Source organism: Cetorhinus maximus, chromosome 1 (genome assembly GCF_964194155.1).
Source record: "Cetorhinus maximus chromosome 1, sCetMax3.hap1.1, whole genome shotgun sequence".
Lineage (NCBI taxonomy): Eukaryota > Metazoa > Chordata > Chondrichthyes > Lamniformes > Cetorhinidae > Cetorhinus > Cetorhinus maximus.
Window position 1 is genome coordinate 228,562,867 of NC_135879.1, and position 21,989 is coordinate 228,584,855.

Sequence of the window (21,989 nt, forward strand, 5' to 3'; positions counted from 1 at the left end):
GCCTTCCATACTACCTGTTGAACTTGTATGTTAATTTTTTGGGATTCATGCACAAGGGCTCCCAAATCCCCCTGTGCTGCAGCCTTCTGCAGTCTTACTCCATTTAAATAATATTCACTCCTCTATTCTTCCTGCCAAAGTGCATAACCTCACATTTTCCCACATTATATTCCATCTGCCAAGTTTTTGCCCACTCACTTGACCTGTCTATATCCCTCTGTAAACTGCTTGTGTCATCCTCACCACTTGCCTTCCCATCTATTTTTGCGTCATCTCCAAACTTGGTGATAGTACATTCACTTCCCTGATCGAAGTCATTAATATATATTGTAAATATTTGAGGCCCCAGCACTGATCCCTGTGGTACTCCACAGGTTGCCATCCTGAAAATGTCCCCCTTATCCCAACTCCCTGGGCTGGATTTTACCGTTGGCGAGCAGGGGGCAGGGCCCACTCGCTGACGCGTAAAATGACGCACGGTGACGTCGGGCGGAACCCCGACGTCATCCCGCCCCATTTAAATTTTCAGGAAGGTGGGGGCGCAGCAAAATCAGCGGTGGGCAGGCAGGAGCCCCGGTGGGAAGTAGAAAAAACATGAAACCTCATCCACAGGCGGGATGAGGCTTCATGTAGAGTTTTAAAAATGTTAATAAAGTTTTTTTTGGAAATTATGAACATGTCCCAACTCAAGTGACATTGTCACATGAGGGGACATGTAAGGGAATTTTTTTTTTCTATTTTTAATATTTTTGAAAGTAGAGGCAATCTCCCTGATGCAGCACTTAGCCTCAGAGAGATGATTTTAGGCATTCCCCCCAGCAAAGTATTTATTCAACTCCTCTGCCATTTCCTGGTTCCCCATTATTATTTCCCCACCCTCATTCTCTAAGGCGCTTATGTTCACTTTGGCCTCTCTCTTCCTTTTTATATATTTAAAGATGCTCTTACTGTCTGTTTTTATATTACTTGCCAGTTTACCCTCAATGTTTATTTTCTCCCTTTTTATTATTTTTTTGGTCATCTTTTGTTGGTTTTTAAAACTTTCCAATCTTCTGGCTTATCACTAATCTTTGCCACATTGCATGGTTTTCTTTCAATTTGGTACTGTCCTTAAGTTCCTTGGTTAACCATGGTTGGATTATCCCCTTCCTTGAATCCTTCTTCCTCATTTGGATATATCTTTGTTGAGAGTTATGAACTATTTTCTTACACATCTGCCATTGATCATCAACCATCTTTTCTGCTAAACTGCTTTCCCAGTCCACTCCAGCCAACTCTGCCCTCTATCCATTGTAATTACCCTTATTTAAGTTTAGCACAGTTGTTTCCGACCCAAGTTTCTCACTCTCAAACTGAATGCTAATTTCTACCATATTATAGTCACTGTCCCCTAGGGGATCTTTTACTCTGAAAACGTTTATTAAACATGCCTCATTAGACATTACCATATCCAAAATAGCCTGATCCCTGGTTGGATTCACAACATATTGTTCTAAGAAACTGTCCCGAATACACTCTATGAATTCTCGTTCGTGTCTATCTCTGCCAATTTGATTTTCCCAATCTACATAAAGATTAAAGTCACCCATAATTAATGTACTGCCTTTTTTACCTGCCCTCATTATCTCCTGACTTATTCTCTGTCCTATAGTATAGCCAATGTTATGGGGCCTATAGACTACTCCCACCAGTGTCTTCTTCCCCTTGTTATTTCTTACCTCCACCCATATGGATTCGACATCTTCCAATCGAAGTTCCTTTCTTGCTATTGTACTTATTCCATCTTGTACTAACGAAGCTACCTCACCACCCTTTCCTTCCAACAGTCCTTTCAAAAAGTCACATACCCCTGAATATTTAGTTCCCAGCTTTGATCTCCTTGTAGCCACATCTCTGTAATGGCTATAAGATCATACCCATTAACCTTTATTTATGTTATTAATTCATTTATTTTATTCCGAATACTACATGCATTTAAATAAAGAGCCTTTTTGCCTTTTTACCACCTTTTTCCCCATTTGACCCCATTTGCTGCTTTTTTTAATGTTTGTACACTCTGTCCCTTCCTGTCACACTCCGGGTATCATTACCTAAATAGCAGCCCTGCAAGGCTGCCATGTCCTTTTGCTTTGTTTGCCTATGTATCCCCTTTCCAGAACCCTCCCCCTGCTCTATTTAGTTTAAAGCCCTCTCTACAGCCCTAGTTATTTGCCTTCAATTACATGAGCTTTAACTTTAGCTAACAAAATCTTATGAGAGAATTTATCAAATGTCTTCTGGAAGTCCATATAAATGACATTCATAGACATTCCTCTGTCCACTATTTTAACCATCTCTTCAAAAAATTCTATCAGATTCGTCAGGTAGGACCTGTCCTTTATAAAGCCACAGTGGCTGCCATTGATCAGCTGAAAGGTTTCAAGTTGTTCAGTCATCCTATACTTAATTAAAGATTCTAGCATTTTCCTGACAACAGATATTGTCCAGGGGTGAAAGTTTAGAGGAAATTTCCTTTCCACATTCACCCTGTCAAATCTCGCCAGGATCTTATATGTTTCAATCAAGTCGCTCCTTACTCTTCTAAACTCCAGCGGATATAAACCGAGCTTGTCCAGCCTTTCCTCATAAGAGGACCCGCCCATTTGAGGTATTATTCGAGTGAACCTCCTTTGAACTGCTTCTAATGCATTTACATCTTTCCTTAAAAAAGGAGACTGATACCGTACACAGTACTGCAGATGTGGGCTCACTAATGCCATGTATAACTGAAGCATAACCTCTGTATTCTTGTGCTCAATTCCCCTTGCAATAAACAATAACATCCTATTAGCTTTGCTAATTATTTGCTGCACCTGCATGCTAACCTTTTGCGATTCATGCACTAGGACACCCAGATCCCTGTGCAATCTCTCACCATTTAGATAATATGCTTCTTTTTTATTCGTCACATTTTCCTACATTATACTCCATTTGCCAGATCTTTGCCCACTCACTTAACCTATCTATATCCTTTTGTAGCCTCCTTACATCCTCTTCACAGCTTACCTTCATACCTACCTTTGTGTCGTCAGCAAATTTAGCAACTGTACCATCGATCCCTTCATCCAAATCATTTATATCAATTGTAAAAAGTTGAGGCCCCAACATTGATCCCTGTGGCACACCACTCATCACACCCTGCCAACCAGAAAATGAGCCATTTATGACTACTGTTTCTTGTTAGTTAGCCAATCTCTTATCCATGTTAAAGTTATTTATGCTCTACACCATGAACTTTTATTTTCCACAATAACCTTTGATGTGGCACCTTATCAAATGCCTTCTGAAAATCTAAGTACAGCACACCCACCAGTTCCCCTTTATCCACAGCACCTGTTACTCCTTCCAAGAACTCCAATAAATTGGTTAAACATGATTTCCATATCATAAAGCCATGTTGACTCTGCCTGATTGCCTTGAATTTATCTAAGCGCCCTATTATAACGCCTTTAGTAATAGCTTCTAATGCCTTCCCTAAGACAGATGTTAAGCTAACTGGCCAATAGTTTCCTGCTTCCTGTCTCCCTCCATTTTGAAAGAAGCTACATTAGCTATTTTCCAATCTAATGGTACCTTCCCTGAATCTAGGTCAGCATCTTCGGAGCGGGGCCCGCTCGCCGACGTGTAAAATGACGCGGAGTGACGTCGGTCGTGTGTCCCGACGTCACCCCACGTCATTTAGATTGTCAGTTCAGCGGGCGCGCATCTGAGTCGGATGCGTGCCCGCTGACCTGTCAACGGCCTATTTAGGCCATTCAAAAAACAATTAAGTTCATTAAAGTTGGCGGGCAGGTCGGGAGCACTGGCAGCCACCTGAAAAAGTATGAAACCTCATCCACGGGTGGGATGAGGTTTCATTGCTGAATCAAAAAAATTAAGAGACACTTTTAATTAACGTTATTGTCCATGTCCCAACTCATGTGACATTGTCACATGAGGGGACATGGATGGTGAATGAAGTTTTCACTGCAGTAACTTTTTTACTTTAGGAACCGATCTCCCTGAGACAGCACTTAGTCTCAGAGAGATCAGAGCACACTTCCGATTTTAGAAATCCACCCCCCCCCCCCCCACCCCCGCCAACCCCCCTCCCCTCCCCGCAATGGAATGAAGCTAATGAAGCATAGGCCAGAGATAACACCAAGGAATGGTTTACTCTGTGTGACTCAGTAGCTCACTGGATGGTGCATTTATCCACTTAATTATCAGTGGAGCTGTTCTTAAGTATCTCATCAGTTAGAATTTAGTAATACTCTCTTGACATCTTGCAGGCTTCAGTCAAGTATCTGGCATGAAGAAAGATTTCCAGAGCATTCTTGTAATTTTTTTTGTAGTTATTATCTACCCTTCTCCTGGTACAAATTGGATTTGGCACAAGGGTTGAATATCATTTTCTTAATGCATATTTCCTTATGTTCGTTTCAGGGTTAGAAAATTATCTAGTGTTTATTTTCTAACTTCCTGTTTGCACGGCTGGAGTGGAAGTGAGCACTAGAACATCAATGTTATGGACAGAGTATCTGCCTGAGCAAGAACACAGATTCATCAACTCAGTAGCATCAACAATTTATAAACCAGCTTTTGTAAATCATACCCTTCATTCGAATGTTGTGGATTTTAAAATTAGTTGAAGTCATTCGTTCATGGGATGTGGGCATCGCTGCCCTTGTTCAGAGGGCACTTAAGAGTCAATCACATTGCTATGGGTCTGGAGTCACATGTAGGCCAGACCAGGTAAAGGGTTTTTGTGAAAATGGTTTCACGGTTATCATGAAATTCCAGATTTTTATTGAATTCAAATTTCACAATCTGCCATGGTGGGATTTGAACCTATGTCCCCAGAGCATCACCCTGGGTCTCTGGAATACTAGTCCAGTGATGATATCACTATGCCAGCACCTCCCCAGGGGGAGGGGAAAGAATGGGGGAGCCGTTGAGAAACTTGACAACTACCATTTCGCAGAAACCGAAAGTGGGTGGAGCCTCATGTTGGACGGGCACAGGAGCTGCATGGGAGTGTGATCAGTGGGTGGGTGGAGATGCAGGTCAGCTCAGATGGACAACTGAAAGAGAACCCCAGCAGGCAGCATTGAAAATGCCCAGGACAGTGAGATGAGTGTGATGGATGAAGGCTCCATGTGCGTGGGAGCGTGTTGGCGTGCGGATCCGAAAGGCCCTGCCCCACACACACTTCTTCCTCCAGAATCACTCGTGGTCCGGCTGTGTGCAGCTGAACTGCTAGTGGGGGTAGTACAGTGAGATGACTTGCGAAACCTGTCAATGAAGCTGAAAGACAACATTACACATTATTTGGTGAAAGTGAATATAATTTCAGATTATAAAGTGACAAAATGTGTTCACCCGTGCAACTACTTATGATCAGATTTCCTTAACTTTTCTAGGCCTACCACTTCTTCTAGGTGCTGCCCTGACATCCGCAACAGGGGTGGGGACAGTTTGTGCAATGGGTGGCCCTGTTGCCTCTGATGACTCCGGAGAGCCAAGGCCTTGAGGGCCCCGGCTTGCTTTGGCTGTGCTCCTGTGTGTCAGCTGAGGTAGAGGACGAGGTTGCGGGGGTCACAGGCAAAGGGGACTAGGAGGGATCAGACAGCCTCTGAGATTCCTGAGTGGATGGCCCAGAGGTGTCCAGCTGCCACTTCTCCTCCTTTCGGGTGCCCGACACTACCAAGCCTGACTCCCTGAGGGGAAGGAGCACCTGGTAGGACGTCGAGGTGCCCCCTTTCTCTCCCATGTTGCCACTGCAGGAACTCACCCATGGCTACCACAATGGAGTGCAGGTCTGCATGCATCTTCATATTCCATGCGTGCGCATGTGGGCACCACCACCAGGGAGCAAGCGGATGCACTCCTCTGACTTGCGTGCCACTCTGTTGATAGCTTCCAACAGCTATGTTTGATGTTCCCCCACCTTCTCCACGATAAGTTGGAAGGCTGAATCCAGAGGCTCCTCATCTGACACAGACCTCACAGATGCTTCTTCCCCAGCAGTCCTCCAAGTGCCGGGGAGCTTGACTGAACCTGCCTTCTCTTGCTGTGGACACTGTTCGTGCAGTGACCACCAGACTGTGAACCCGAGCCTGCTCTAGATCTAGGTTCCACCAAGGTGTGTGTCTCTGCACTGGTGGATGGTGTGGGTAAGCGCTGTGAAGGGTCTTCCAGGCTGCTTGTTTCCAACTATTCAATGGAGCAGGTGTCCTCTTGGCTGCAGGTGAGGAACTGAATGGAGTTGAGGGACTGGCTGGCTGAGGGCGTCAGTCGCTTGGCAGAGCTCCCTGTGAATCAAAGTAGAGATAATTAGTGCACGGTAGCAGGAGAAAGAGCACTCACAGTTGCGTTGACAGAGGAATGATGTGGCGCAGGATCCTCACGTGAGTGTTCACCATCGACTTCACATCCTCACCAGTCAGTTCAATGGGATGCTCCTCAAAGTGAGTGAGGGACCTAATATGGGCCACTCCACCCCCAGCCTGGGATGCCTCCCTGCTGTTGTGAGCCAGCGGGATGAAAACAGATGGAGACTGTAAGCAGAACTCATGGCACTGCATAGAATGCTTGTGTGGTGAAAGGAGCCATGGACGGGATGAGGACATGAGCTGCAGAGCATATGAGCCAGATGGAGATGTGAGGGTGTGTGTGAGAGTTAGTGGTGTTGTCCCTTGAGGTGCGAGGTCCCTGTGGATGTGTAATGGGCTTGGGAGTGTGTGTGTTGAGATTGATGAGGTGGTTGACTTACCCTGGTAGAATGGATGAGAGCATTCATCCTCTTCCTGCACTGGATGTCTGTCCTCCTCTGTGCTCCGGTGGCGTGACCACCGCTGCCACTGCCTCCCAGGCCAGTTTGGTGACTCTGGTGGATCTCCTGCAGCCAGAGCAGGGTTAGAGGACATCGTGAGGGCCGGCCTTCCACTGCATCCAGCAGAAGCTCCAGAGATGAATCACTAAATTTGGGGGCTGCCATCGCCTTTGCTTTCGGGGCCATCTGTCGCCTGGAGCAGTCCTGGTCTGTAGACATGAAGTAGGCTGCGTTCTGGTGTGCTTTAAATATGGCACCCAGAGCGAGAACGTGCTGAGGTCACAGCATGGCAGGCAAATCCAAGCCCACCAGCTTTGACCTGGAGTGTTTCCCGTAAATGCATTATTAATGAGGCGGACATGCTGGGAAGGGGATGATATGGCGTGAAACCTCGCCATTGCGGCCAGCGGGTAAAATGTTCTTTTTCCACACCTGCTACCGCACTTAGTGCAAAGCTGGGACAATCCACCCTAAGTCCTGGAAGCCCAGAACCAGGTAAGTGTTGGGATCCCAGGACAGGGAGGGGAGGTGAAGCCCGGAGGAGGCCTGGGCAGAATGGGGTGTGGGGGTCCTGGTGGAGAGGCTGGCAGTGGAGGGTGCATCCACATGGACCAGACCTTGTGTGGGTGGGGGAGGGGGTTTGGGTGCCTGATGGTAAAAAGAGGCCATGGATGGAGGCACCCCCTCCCTTCCCGCCCAAGGCCTGAGGAAGGTTACTTTTCAGGCTTCCCAGCTGCCGCCAGCCTAGAAATTGAGGCTGGGTGGGAAACGGCCCTTAAATAGTTATTAATTGGCCATTCAAGGGCCTCAATTGGGGCAAGGGTGGATGGGCCCACCTAGGCCTCACCCATCCCCACCGTAAAACTGTGGAGAGGTCAGGCCAGGCAGGAGCCCAAAGGCCATCCGAGGAATTTTACTCCTCCACCTGCCACCCCCCCCGCCCCCACCTCCCTTCTATAAACAGAATGCTTTTTGGGTCCTAACCAGGGACTTTTCTAGCCAACCAATCAGAAAAAGCAAAATACATCATTTATCTTTGATTGGTCTTGACTTAAACTTTATAGTTGGCTTCCCCGCTGCTTATACTAGATTTTACTTCATAGACGCACATGATGGGAATTGCAATTATTTATGTAATTACGTTACCACGATATAAAATGGCCCTCCAAATTCTGGAATACACAAAAATACTCAGTATTTACAATGAGTCAGAACTCAGAGAATTGTATATAAAATGCCCTTTACACTGATTATTTGCTGTGTAGATTTTGCACGGCTAAATTCAGGTACAGAATAATTTAATGATGCGGGTTGCTGTTGCCAACTCTAGTTTTTAGAATGAATCCAAAACAGCTGTATTCAAATGCTGAACTACCTACTGGAGTAAGTTTCTGTGGAGTTGGTGCAGCTGAAGCTATTTTTCTATATTCCTGTGGTGCCAGCTGCTGTGCTCAGGCCTCATGGAGCTGAAAGCACCAGATATCTTGAGACTGATGGCCCGGGAGACCCTTTTTTTTTCCTGGATCCTCTAGAGACGTAAGTAAACACGTCATTCTGCTGGCACTGGTGTGTCCTCTGGTACTGATATCAGTTGTTCTCCCTTAAGAAAAGGGTTACTATGATCTGTAATGTACTACCTGATAGGATGGCAGAAGAAGATTCTATAGATTCAGGTGGAGAATAAGAATTTTTTAATGCTTCAATTTGTCATGATCTGGAATGCACTCATTGGATGCCTCTTTCAAAGAGTCAGCACAGTAAAGGCCTCCTGTTGTGCTACATCATTATATGGGGAGAGAATTCAGAAATCTGGAGTGCAAAGGGACTTGGGAGTCCTAGTTCAGGATTCTCTTAAGGTTAACTTGCAGGTTGACGCGGAAGTTAGGAAGGCAAATGCAATGTTGGCATTTATTTCGAGAGGACTAGACTATAAAAGCAGGGATGTGCTGCTGAGGCTTTATAAGGCTCTGGTCAGACCACATTTAGAATATAGTGAGCAATTTTGGGCCCCGTATCTCAGGAAGGATGTGCTGGCCCTGGAGAAGGTCCAGAGGAAGTTCACGAGAATGATCCCAGGAATGAAAGGCTTAACATATGAGGAACATTTGAGGACTCTGGGTCTATACTCGATGGAGTTTAGAAGGACGAGGGGGGATCTGATTGAAACTTACAGAATACTAAAAGGCCTGGATAGAGTGGACGTGGGGAAGATGCTTCCATTAGTAGGAGAGACTAGGACCCGAGGGCACAGCCTCAGAGTGAAGGGAAGACCTTTTAGAGCAGAGATGAGGAGAAACTTCTTTAGCAAGAAAGTGGTGAATCTATGGAATTCATTGCCACAGAAGGCTGTGGAGGCCAGGTCATGGAGTGTATCTAAGACCGAGATAGATAGGTTCTTGATTGGTAAGGGGATCAAAGGTTACGGGGAGAAGGCGGGAGAATGGGGTTGAGAAACTTATCAGCCATGATTGAATGGCAGAGCAGACTCGATGAGCCGAATGGCCTAATTTCTGCTCCTATGTCTTATGGTCATATGGTCTTATGGGAACAAGTAGCACTGTTATGTCATCCTTTGATAATGGTTGGAAAGTAGTGAGGTTGGAGTCTTGTTTTACAACAACTGTTGTGTTAGATATATAATATATATATATATCTTTATGTGTGGGTTTGGCTAAACAAAAATGGCTTGTATACACCAGCTGATTGTCAATCCAATCAATGAGCAATTCCTATGCCAAATCTTGGTATCATAGAATCTTTCAGCACAGGGAGCCACTTAGCTCATTTTGTGTGTGCTGACTCTTTGAAGAAGGTATCTAATCAGTCCATTTCTTGTTTAGCCATAGCCCTGCAAATTATTCCTTTGGGCCCACCACTTGCAAACACGGATTGAAGATGGTCACAGTGGCTGCCGAGTGCCAAAGAGTGTTGTTTAAAAGGCCCACCTCAGTTCTCTGTAACTTTGTCCTAGTTGTTTTGTTAAACAGTAAACCCTCTAGCCTTCACCCCTCATACCCCCTCATTCATACTCACTCCCCTTGCCCATCCATGCCAACTCCTGCCAATCCATTCCCAATGGCCCCTTATAGCCCCTATGCCAATTTAGTGTTAACTCATAACCCCCTCCCCCCCCCATCCATCCCCATGGCCCATACAACCTCACAGCCCCACATAAAAGGTAGCTCATTTTTAATAACCTCTTTGGACTGTCAAACAGTGAATTTACAACCCTTGGCAACTCTTGATAATGCTAGTTCTACAGATTTTATCTACCCTTCAAAAGCATTTATGGCCTCTCCAAATTCATTTCTCACACACTCCAGGATAAGGGTCTTGCTCCAGTGAAAATGGGGTATGTTTTAACTCACCTCATCACTGAGTTCAAATGGTGCTGCTGAGTTTGGGTTTCCCACATGTGGGAGCCACACCCACTTTCCCCCTCCCCACTGCCTAGCAAATATAGGATCTGTCAGAAACGGGGAAAGACTTACAGATCCAGGTCCCTCCTTCTATTTTTAAAGGTCTCCACAACTCCACAAAAATCCAGCCCAATGACTCTCTGGAGAGTTGCTCGTGCATGGAAAGCTTTGGCACAGGATGTGGTATAGGGCATTGCACCTTTCAAAGGAAAGTTGGAGAAATATTTGAAGCAAAGCAAGCTACAAGAATGTGAAGGGAGACTAGGGCAGTAGATTAGATTTGGATTATTCTAGCGAATAGCCAACCCAGGCATGTACATGGTTCTATGGTAAGAGCAACTGAATCCCAACTGACTTTTTCTAAACACGTCCAGTGTGTTAGGTAAATATGTTTACATATGCTGTGACCTTGCCCCTACAGAAATAAATAAATCTGTATTTCGAACACGACCTAACATGACTTTATTTGAATTATCCACACCATAAATGTGTATAAATATACAGCAAACTCTCAATCTAAATTCATGTTGTTGGCTCTTCGATGACTTCACTGTTTCAAACAAAATATGGTCACAGATGTAACCCTGGCAACAGTCATTGCTTTTGGATACTGTTGGCTTACATAGACAAGGTCTGAAGTTTTTCTTATGAACAATTTTGCAATAGAGCATTAATAGATCAACAAGGGGCACTCAGTGCCAGTAATTATCTGAGTTTAGCATTTTTTTTCACAATGTATTAGTCAGTGGTAATCCCAAATAAAAGCTGTAGAAATAAACTATACAGTAACCACCATGTACCCTGAACATTTTGCTGTACGTGTTTCACTTCATTTAAAGGACTTCAATCTCTGCACGAAGTAAATGGGAAATTGGATTAAGTAACAGAACATAGCATTTCACATGTACTGTGAACATGGTACAACTGATGTCTGACTCATTGAGGATTTGCATTTTCTTTGGTTTATATAACATGATTTTCATTGTCAGGCATGACCTGTGTCATTAGTTCTTTTTGTACTTTTTGTTTTCTTCTTCTTATATTCTACTTGAAGCAACATTGCAACAGTGACTATACTTCAAAGTATCTCATTAGCTGTAGAGCACTTTGGGATGTCATGAGATTGTGAATGATGCTATATCAATACAATCTTTATCTTTCTCGGTACACTCATGCCTCTGGGCTGTCCAGACCTTAATACCTTCAAAAAGTCCAAACCTTAAAACCGTTGGACAATCCAAAACAATACCTTGAGACAATTTAGATTTCTCTCTGCTTTTGAACGAGATAGTTTGATTTCTTTCTTGCAATGACAATGTGCATTTTGACAATGACAATAGAACATTTTGCTGCCTGCCATTAGATACCAGTCTCTGAACCTTACTTACTGGTCGGTGCTAGTAGCCAGCGTAACCTGATTTGAAAAGCAAGAGCTTCACTCCCATTTGCGATACAATGTTAACTTGTTGACAAATACATAAACCAGCAATATGATCTTAATGTATATGGTGACAATGGCCTGAAGTTTCTACCAAGGGCACTATTGGACACTGGACATTGTGTTGGTTTATTTCAGCTGACGTTTCCATGTAAATTCATTAACATAAGCCCAAACATAATATGAGCACAATCAAGCCACATAATCAATTTGTCACTGGTAAACGGCCAATGGTGGCTCAAGGCATTGGGTAGAATAGGATAAAGAGCGAGGCTGGAAATCACACAAGACACTTTTTTTCTGTTCTGCAAGGCTTGTGGCTACAATTTGCTGTTATCTTCAATTAACTCTACTACAGAAGAGCAGGACATATCTGTGTGGCTTCAATTAACTGCTGGTCACAGGCCTTATGTATAAAGGGCTAGTTAATTGACTGAATTCAAACTGAATTTAAAGTCAATACAACAGCAGGAGAAACAGAATTGTGTCTGTGGCTTCCAATAATTGAACTCTGGCTACTGCTATTCAGGTGACTAACGCTGGATTCGTATGACCACGGGTACCCATGCATCCAAGGATACAGGCGCAATGTGATGAACACCCCGAATGATCATAATTGGCAAAAACCCACCATTACAGCCTGGGCACATGGACAATTCATTGGGTGATGACTGCTTTGGCCAAAGAAACTTTTGAACAAGTGTAAAGGATTGCGGCTACTCCAGCATAAAGTAGCTATAGGTGCAACTCACTTCAGCCTACAATTCTGTGACCTTTAGTATGGTTTCATTTGATTCCATCCAGATTAGGTTGTTATCTGTGTGGAAATTGGGGTAACAGCAGGCCAACATATGCATCATCACATCATTTGAATGTAAGAGCTGTGCACAGTTTTAAATAAAGTCAGATATGTAATCTGATATTTCTAGTAGAGGAGACTTCTCTTTGTAGGTAGACAGTCTTTAGAAAACTGAGCACCTTGGGACAATTTGGAACTTACTCCACCAGAATAATGACACTGTGGAAAGCTATTGTTATACCATATTTAATCAATACCCTGACATAGACAACATATTTGCTGCTTAACTACAGCTAAAGGAAGAAGCAAATATGCTAAGCCTGGAACACCATTATGCGCATTAATAAAGGTAAATTCCATGCCTCAAGCCCAAAGAATTAATGCCAACTTTATATAAAGATTAACGCCAGATGTTAATGTCAGTAGATTATTTTTGGGGATGGGGTGGGAAAGTGGAATTGATGTAGAAATTTGGCTATAATCTTTTGAATGGTGGGACAGTCTCAAGGGGCCACATGGCTCACTCCTGCTCCTACTTCTTATGTTCTTATGAAAGGCAAGCAATTCTTGTGCTCACTATAGCTGGATGACTGAGATTTTCTGAAAGTTGTACTATCTGAGATGCGTGAACGGAGTATTATGACAGCTGTGTTTGGATTGGCTGGTTTTCGGCTAACAAAGTCGGGCTACACGGAATCGTTTGCACTCAGCCACCCTTTTGAGCAGTAATAAGGATCCTTAGGAATTCTTGATAAACAATAGAGGAAAATAATTATCCCTGATAACTGGTTGCATTGCACAGCAACAAATAGGGCAGGGTTGTGCCTCGATTTCCCGAATGACCAAAAAAAGGAACAAATCTGGCACTCTCTCTGCTGTTGTCCAGGTATTAAAAAATGCCTCACCAGTAACTTTTGCTTTTCACATACTACAGCTTGTGAACAAAATGTCTTGACAAAAAGAATTTTTTAATTGTTTGTGAATAATCTCAGCTGATGTTAATTCCTTTGGCCTTGAGGCATAGATTTAACATTAAACTCAGCATTGACGTGCAAAGGAGTGTACCAGCCTCAGTATTTTTTTGTTATCTTCCCCTGGCTATAGTCTAGCAGGAAATATATTGTTTGTATAAGGGTATCAAATAGATTTGGAATGACAGAAAGCCATTACCTTTGGGACTGGAAGATGGAGGCAAAGCTGTGCATTGTTCTGGTTTGTAGATAAAGCAGAAATTATCCGCCTGGAATAACATGGACTCTGTGGAAATGGTGTTTACTGCACACAGTGTGACACAGATATGACACAAGCAATACTCTCTTTGGGTGCAGCTGCTTTCCACTAAGATGCAACTGCACCATGATTGCCTCAAAAATAACACGTATGTCAACACTCTTAGCAGTTGCAGTTTGTTTAAAGAGGCAGTTTCATTTTACCATGCAGACTCTCAGTTATAACTTCAGCAAATAAATCAACTGTCATTTTTTTAAATGTATTATTACTTGCAAAGCTCCCAATAATGGCATTTCAATATTTTAGGATTAAAATTAATTAATTTTCCTGTTCTCTTAGGCTAATCATGGCAAACTGACAATTATGAGAGTTATGCACCTAACATAATGTTAACTTAGTTATAGTATCATAGGTGATTGGAAAATTAACCAGAGGCAACATGAGGAAACTTTATTTCATGCGGAGAGTTGTTGTGATCTGGAGTACACTGCTTGAAAGGGTGATGTAAATAGATTAAATTGTAACTTTCAAAAGGGAATTGGATAAATACTTGAGGTAAAGGCATTACTGGGCTACAGGGAAAGAGCTTGGGAGTGGGACTAATTGGGTAGCTCTACCAAAGAGCTGGTACAAGAATAATGGGCTGAATGGTCTCCTTCTGTACTGGATCCTATGATGATGAAAATTCATAAAAAATCCTGGCAGCATTAAAAATGAATGTTTCCACATACTTTGCCATGGAAACAAAGTGGGAAAAATGGACTTGTGTTTGGAAGTCTAGTTTATGTGTACATGGATGAGAAAATTCCACCGTTTGGCCATGAACTCTGAAGAAGAGTCACACGGACTCAAAACAATAACTCTGTTTCTCTCTCTACAGATGCTGCCAGACCTGCTGAGTTTTTTCAGATTTTTCTATTTTTATTTCAGATTTCCAGCATTTGCAGTATTTTGCTTTTACTACATGGGAGAGAGCAAATCTGTGATCGGAGGAGCTGAAACAGCAAGCGTGGGACAGACAGAATCTATGATTAGAAGAGCAGCTCCATCACTCTCTCCCGTGCTTGCTGCTTTTCCAGTCTGCTGTTCCCAGTAGACTTTCAGCATGACCTCCATGCTGCCAGGCTGCAGACGGTGGTGGATGAAGCAAGGACTTCACCTTCCACTTTAAGTACCCTGCTCCTCGGGCACCTTGCCCCTGCTGTGCAGCTCCAGCAGCGCCATGGTGAAATACTCGTCTAGATGTATAGGGTCATCAGGTACTTATTCTTGGAGTCAGTCGTCTAGTTAATGTTGAAACAACTCTCCAGGTGGACCGAATCTTGGGAGCGCCTGCATTGTGCCTCCATTTGAGCTATTGCTTTGAACTATAAGTTATTGAGTCAGTTAGCAGTGACTTTGGTCATTATTCTCATTGATATTTAGATTTTAGCTTTCTCTCTGTTCCGTTAATATTGGTAGAAAACTTGATTTATGAGTGAGACTAAGGTAAAACTAAGGGCATTACTCACATGAGGTGTGTTTAAACCACTTTTACAGCCTGCTAATACCACTGGCCATAGAGGATCTGCATGTTGGGAGTTGGCAGCACTAGCATAAAATAAAATTGACTTCAAATCTGAGTATATAAACATGCTCCACTCACTGTTTCAAGTGAAGTTTATTACATCTTTCACCAATATTCCCTGTGCTCTGTCAGTTGCATTGCTGGCCAATGATTCCTTTTATTGTGTGGATTTGCTTCATAGAATCCAGCAACACTCAAGAAGCTGGACACCATCCAGGACAAAGCAGCCCGCTTGACTGGCACCCCATCCACTACCTTCAGCATCCACTCCCTCCACCGCCAACACATAATGGCAGCAGTGTGTACCATCTACAAGATGCACTGCAGCAACTCACCATGACTCCTTCAACAGCACCTTCCAAACCCATGACCACTACCATCTAGAAGGACAAGGACAGCGGGTGCATGGGAACACCACCACCTGGAAGTTCCCCTCCAAGCCACGCACTATCTTGACTTGGAAATATAGCGCTGTTCCTTCACTGTCGCTGGGTCAAAATCCTGGAACTCCCTCCCTAACAGCACTGTGGGTGTACCTACACCACATGGACTGCAGCAGTTCAAGAAGGCAGCTCACCACCACCTTCTTAAGGGCAACTAGGGATAGGCAATAAATGCTGGCCAAGACAGTGACGCCCACATCCCCTGAAAGAATAAAAAAATATACTGGAGGAAATCGCAGTCCTTAATTGCAACTGCAGCATGTACTGCCTTTTTGTCACTAAAGGGATCTCATATTTCTCAATACGCGTGTGTTGAGTGTTTGAGTATGTGTGCACATGTGTATGCAAGGTTGCTAAGATCTACTCAGTCAAATCTTCATCTTACATTTTCATGTAACTGAGGACTAGGATATCAACTTGCTTTGTCAACAAAATGTTTTTAGATGAGAAAAACCTCTGGTAAAATCTTTTCCACTCACTATTATTGCTGGTTGGACATTTTTTCCTAGTAAACCAAAATATCCTATTTAATAGGCAAATCTGCATTCCTAAAATTGCCTGCATTCTTTGAGGACATGACTTTAATTTGAAGGAGGGGTTGAATTTGAGGAATGGTTACTACATGTAACAGGAGTACTCTTTGTGTGATTGCATGGTATCTTCACAGTATTTGTCTCTTTTTATCTCGCTTCATCTTTTCTTCCTTCCCCACTTTCACAATTTCTAAATGTGGATTGAACTGTTTTTCAGTAAATGAGATTATGCTTGACTATAACATTTAGTTGCTGAAACCTCAATGCAAGCATAAATACCTAACCTCACAATGATTTTAAACCTCTGAAGATTAAGATAATTGGATCTTTTGTGAAGGGTTTGTAACTGCTCATGTCAGGTACTTATACACTTCCACCCATTTGAAATGGCCGAGAAGCATTTGCATTTCACCACAAATGATATAAAGTGCTATAATTTTCCAGCCCCTCGCACTGCAGTGACTTTGCCACTCTGTGCCATAATGTGGACATGATTTCTTGTCACAAAAACATGTCAGACCTTTTTGTTATCGGCCACTCCGATCCCTGTAGAGTAGCACAGAATTCGAATATTGCTGAAAAAAGAGACATGTTGCTGAAGCCTTCCATCTTGCTCACCTCAGGACAAGTGGAAAGAAGCCAAATTTCAAATACCACAACAATTTATACTACAGGAGAAAAAGGTGCTGATTGATTAGCAAGTTGACTTAATTGGCCTTCTGATCACCTTAACAAGCTATCTGCCACTCGCAGATTGGTAGCTGTTCCACATCCAATTCCTGAAAATAGCTTGGGGATGGGAGGGTGCCTGCAAACCTGTATGCTAGTCCAAGGCACAAAATTACATGCTCGCCTCAGTTCCCGCCCCCATTGGCCTCTGAAAATCCTGCCCCTGCAATATGAGCTGTTGTACAGCATAGAACAGTACTGATATAGCCATTTGAAAATGTTGAGCAACGTGTCGCAGACTAACACAGAGTAATTGCATATGTATTGTTTGTGTACACCTGATAATATTTTCTAAGTTTATAAAATTCTGAATCAATTTGCCAGATTCCCATTCACACCTGGATGGGTGACAGTAACAAAATAATAGTTCAGCACTGGTAATGAGGTTGGTCATCTCATAAATTAAATGTCGCACTCTTCAAACATATCTCTAAATGAAACGTGTTATCTCTTTCAGACTGGCAGGAAAGAAAAAGGTGATCCACTCAATGCTGCCATTGAAAAAATGACAAAGAAAACAAGGGATCTGCGGCGACAGGTAAACTGTTTGGAATCTACATTTGGCGTGGAATATGTGGTGATGGTTGAATAATTGCACTTTGGGGACTTGGTATTTGTGTAGAACTGGGCTAAGTACTAGTTACTTTCAAATGTCATTCGTGAGGGTAAGGGCTGATTACTTCCTCCTCCACCTCCTACTTAGGAGAACGATTGTAACACTACATATCTCTTTATAGGGTTATGAAACTTCTTTAAATTATTCTTGCACTATGTTTATATTCCAGAGAGATCCAGCAGTTTAAACCACCTGGGTTGTGGACGGGGCTGGAACACTGTCATTTAACCTCGGTGACCTCTCTGTAGACAAACAGGATTAATGTCTCCACTGCACCAAAGCCTCGCTCTTTTTTAGCAGTAATTGACACTGAGGTGCAGTCTCACTCATAGAGGTCATAAGGATGATGAGCATGGGAATTGAAAAGTCGCACTGATTTGGGCAAAGGCACACTGTTGGATAGAAGAAGGTTTGCCCTGCCATACGCAACTTGCTAGTACTTGAGCCAGGCGGGATAAGTAGAGAAATGATTATTCCACAATTTTCTCATCACCACTAAAATGTGTTTTCTAAAGCTGGAGTGTAAGCAGGCGAGGCGAAATACCGTCTAAAAACTTTGTTTGAATCCTTCCAATTGAAATTGGGATTTTCTGGCTCCGCCCACCATCGGGATCTACCGATCCTGTCGAAAGCCAATGGACTTTTGGCTGGGCTGTCGACTTTCTCACGGCGGGTCCTACCACGACGGGGCTGGAAAATCCTGGCTTAAGTCTCTGCCCTCCCTTGGGTGCCATATCTAGAGGCATTCCTGGAGGTTTTACCACATGACATCCTGACCACGTGACATTTGATCTCATGACATCTGATTATACGATTTCTACAAAGGTTACTATATTTACCACATAAAGATTGTGTCCCCTGTAGTTGAGTATTTTGGTTTGTGGTTTTACACTAGCAGGTGTTGTACAAGATGTTCCAAGAACCAGCAGGTCACCCCGGAACAGGCAAAGAGGAAAATCAAGGACAGGGAAGGGGGGGGAATGGCAGAAGAGCCCTCTCCCCAACCAACCATTCCCCTACTTCAGATACCCTATTTCAGACCCAGGATTTCAGAGACCCTATTGTATTACCACTGCTGATCACCATGTTGTGTTGTGGTGCCAGCTGTGGTGTCTCAATGATGAGATCTTGAGACTTTTAAGTTTAAATATGAACCATTTATTGTTAATCTTTAACTATGTACAGATCCCAGGTTACTGTCATGCATGGTGCTGCTGCTGTGCAGGTAGGTTCTAAAGTGTTCTTCTAGACTGTTCTCTCTGAGCCGATTACCATGTGACTCGATACATCATACTGTGGGCGGGGCTATTCTCCAGTCACATGTTCATTCTTGCTCAGCCACGCACCTATACATTACAATAACATGCAGGCACATACAACATCATACAATAGACCCAGCCTGCCTCCTATTTAATATCCCTGGGTGTGAATAGGGGCATACCAGGATAACAAATTAAGTGCTGATTGTGTTGATGTCTGATTTACATTTTTACACTTTAGACAATTCCAAGCAGTGCTCACAGAAATTAGAATGTCCAGCCAAAAGCTGATGGCTGCAGACCTGAATTGATAGGAGAATTGGGTAAAGAGAGACTGATATCCAAATCTCAGTGATTCAATCCGCATCCGGCAGCTTGTTCTTGCTCCTACAGCTCTATAATGACAATTGCACATTGCAGGTGATTGTGACTTTTTGCAGGTAACATCATGGAGTGGGGTGTACAGTGATGGGAAATTTAAATCCCTAATCTCCCCCCACTGCTGGGAGGAAGCTTAGATTTCGGAAACTGCGGGTCATTCTGGAAGGGCTGGGAATCCTATCCCTCCCACAACCCAGAAATAACCTTAACTGAAGATGACTTCAGGGCTCCCTTGGGGGTTCCATCGACTCATGTTGTAACTTCATTTGGAATTTCCAAAATGTCAGGAAAACCTCAGTAAATCTACTTGCACTGGGTCCCTGCTGTTTCCAAGATTTTTGGGAGATTTTTTTTTATTCTTTCATAGGACTTGGGCATTGCTGGCTCGGCCAGTATATTTTATAGCCCGTTCCTAATTGCCCTTGAAGTCATGAAGCTTTGCCTTCTTCTTATCATACAAGAGAGGTGAGGTTTCCCACTTCCCCGGTGCGCGGAATCCCTACAGTGGGATTCTCATTTCACTAGCTCAGTCGGGACCTGATGTGGAACTGGAAGTCAGTATGCCGAGTGGGATGAAGCACACCACCCTCGAAATGGAGGGAAATGAGCGCCACAAGGGGTGCTTGGGGAGGCTAGTGAAGCAACTAAATCTCTGAAGACTGATTGTACCTTTCAAATCTATTTACAAGTTCAGGATTATCTTTCTTACACAGAATGCCAAGAAAAATTCCATGGCATCAGAAGGATGACCTGACGAACCCCTCTCCTGAGTTTCTCAGTCTGATAGGGCAGACAGACGCTTGAGATACAACTGATGACAAATTAAGCACTTTCACATGCGTGTGTATGTGTCCGTCTGCATGGGCAGAATTTTTCGCTCGGCATGCAGGCATACGCCCGACACGCTCGAGCGTAAATTAACGTGCGATGAGGTCAGGTGAGCATCACACATTCATGCGATATTTCGCTTGGCGGGCACGCGCGGGTGCCGGAGCTGCGCCCACCATTAATTAAGAGGCTAGTTAAGGCCATTAAAAAGTCAATTGACGCCGATTTTCTGTTGCCCGTGGGATTTTGTGCTCGTCAAACAGGCAAAACGGGCAGGCAGCCAGCCGACAATTTCAAAAACCTCATCCAAGGGCGGGATAAAAAGGTCAGCAGTATTGCCAGTGTGAGTAGTGAGGACTTCGGTAAATAGTTTGCTGCTGGTGACTTATTGGTATATGGCAGCTTCAACTCTGTTCGGGACTTCATTGTTAGCATTTCCAGGCTTCATTTCAGGACACCTTGGTGTCTCCAAGGACCCCGGGGAATTCAGGCCATGTGGACTTTTCCAGGTGTCAGACAGCCTTCTGTTACCTCGGTAATGGGGATTGTGGTCTCTGCTGGAGGCACCTCCTCTGAGGAGGAAAAGAGGGGCAGAAGGAAGAGGAGGCCAGGTGTCCCAATGCAACTTCCAGGGTAGCAACCTGTGAGAGAAGAGGGACAGGCACAGGCACAGGGGGCGCAGGGCCAATTCTGCAGTCCAAGGTGGAAGGGCCCGCAGAAGACGCCACTATCCTGCTGCCAGGGTTTACAGGCAACGATGCAGCTACCTCAATATGTCTAAGGTGCAGTGCCAAAGGAGGCTCTGCCTCTCAAGGGAGACAATGACCTCCATCTGTCAGATGATTGGGCATGAGATCACCTCCGACTGTGTGGGTGGACATCCTATGCCATTGGCTCTGAAGGTCACAGTGGCCCTCAATTTCCAAGCCTCTGACTCTTTCCAGGGGTCAGTTGGGGATCTGTGTGGAGTCTCCCAATCAGCTGTCCATAGTTGCGTCCAGCTGGTTCAGGCGGGTGTTGACTTTCATTTGTTTCAGTATGGATGAGGCCATGTAGGCTGAGCGAGTCAGAGGCTTTGCAGCAATTGCTGGGTTCCCCCGCGTCCAGGGTGCAATCGACTGTACACATGTGGCCATCAAGGCACCAGTGGGTCAGCCGGGTGCCTTCATCAACAGAAAGGGATTCCAATCCATGAACGTGCAAATAGTGTGTGACCATAGGATGCATATTCTGGAAGTTTGTGCATGGTATCTTGGCAGCTCCCATAATGTGTACATCCTGAGACACTCACAGGTAGCGAGGCTCTTCAGTGCTCCAGCTCAACTGGATGGATGGCTGCTGCTTATGACGCCTTTCCATTATCCAAGAACAGAGGCAGAGGAGTGGTATATCAGGAGCCATGCCTCCACATGGGCGGTGATAGAGAGGAACATAGATCTTCTGAAGATGCACTTCCGATGTTTGGACTGTTCATGGGGAGCACTACAACACCCCCCAGAGCAGGCATCACTGATAGTGGTTGCATGCTGTGCTCTCCACAATCTGGCACTGGCAAGGGGGAACCCACTGGAGGAGGAGGATCTTGACACAGCTGCACAGGCCACAAATGATGAATCCAGTAGTGAGTCAAAAGAGGAGCACAGTGATGAGAATGCTGAGCGTGTAGAGACAGACCTCTGTAACCTCCAGGAACCTCCACCTTGATCCAACGGTCCTTCAGCTAGGCTGCCAAATAAGTGCTACCACCTCATGCCAGGGCTGCCACCTCCATCCCAGATGTCTGAAATGGCCCTTTCCTTTGACCCCAAAGTCCACTCACTGCCTGTGCAATAACGTTTCAAGCCACCCATGTCAAGCATTACTTACTGGCGTACCCTGCACCACATTAAATAAA

At 44.3% G+C, this 21,989-nt stretch overlaps 1 protein-coding gene across 1 annotated transcript in view; it reads left to right on the forward strand.

Moving 5' to 3' along the window:
• The window catches only part of ctnna2 (catenin (cadherin-associated protein), alpha 2), a 1,502,658-nt gene that overhangs the window by 751,505 nt on the left and 729,164 nt on the right, over positions 1-21,989 (forward strand). The window contains exon 8 of the mRNA XM_078554361.1: positions 17,469-17,549. Within this exon, the coding sequence (XP_078410487.1) occupies positions 17,469-17,549 (81 nt within the window). The remainder of the gene's footprint in view (positions 1-17,468; positions 17,550-21,989) is intronic.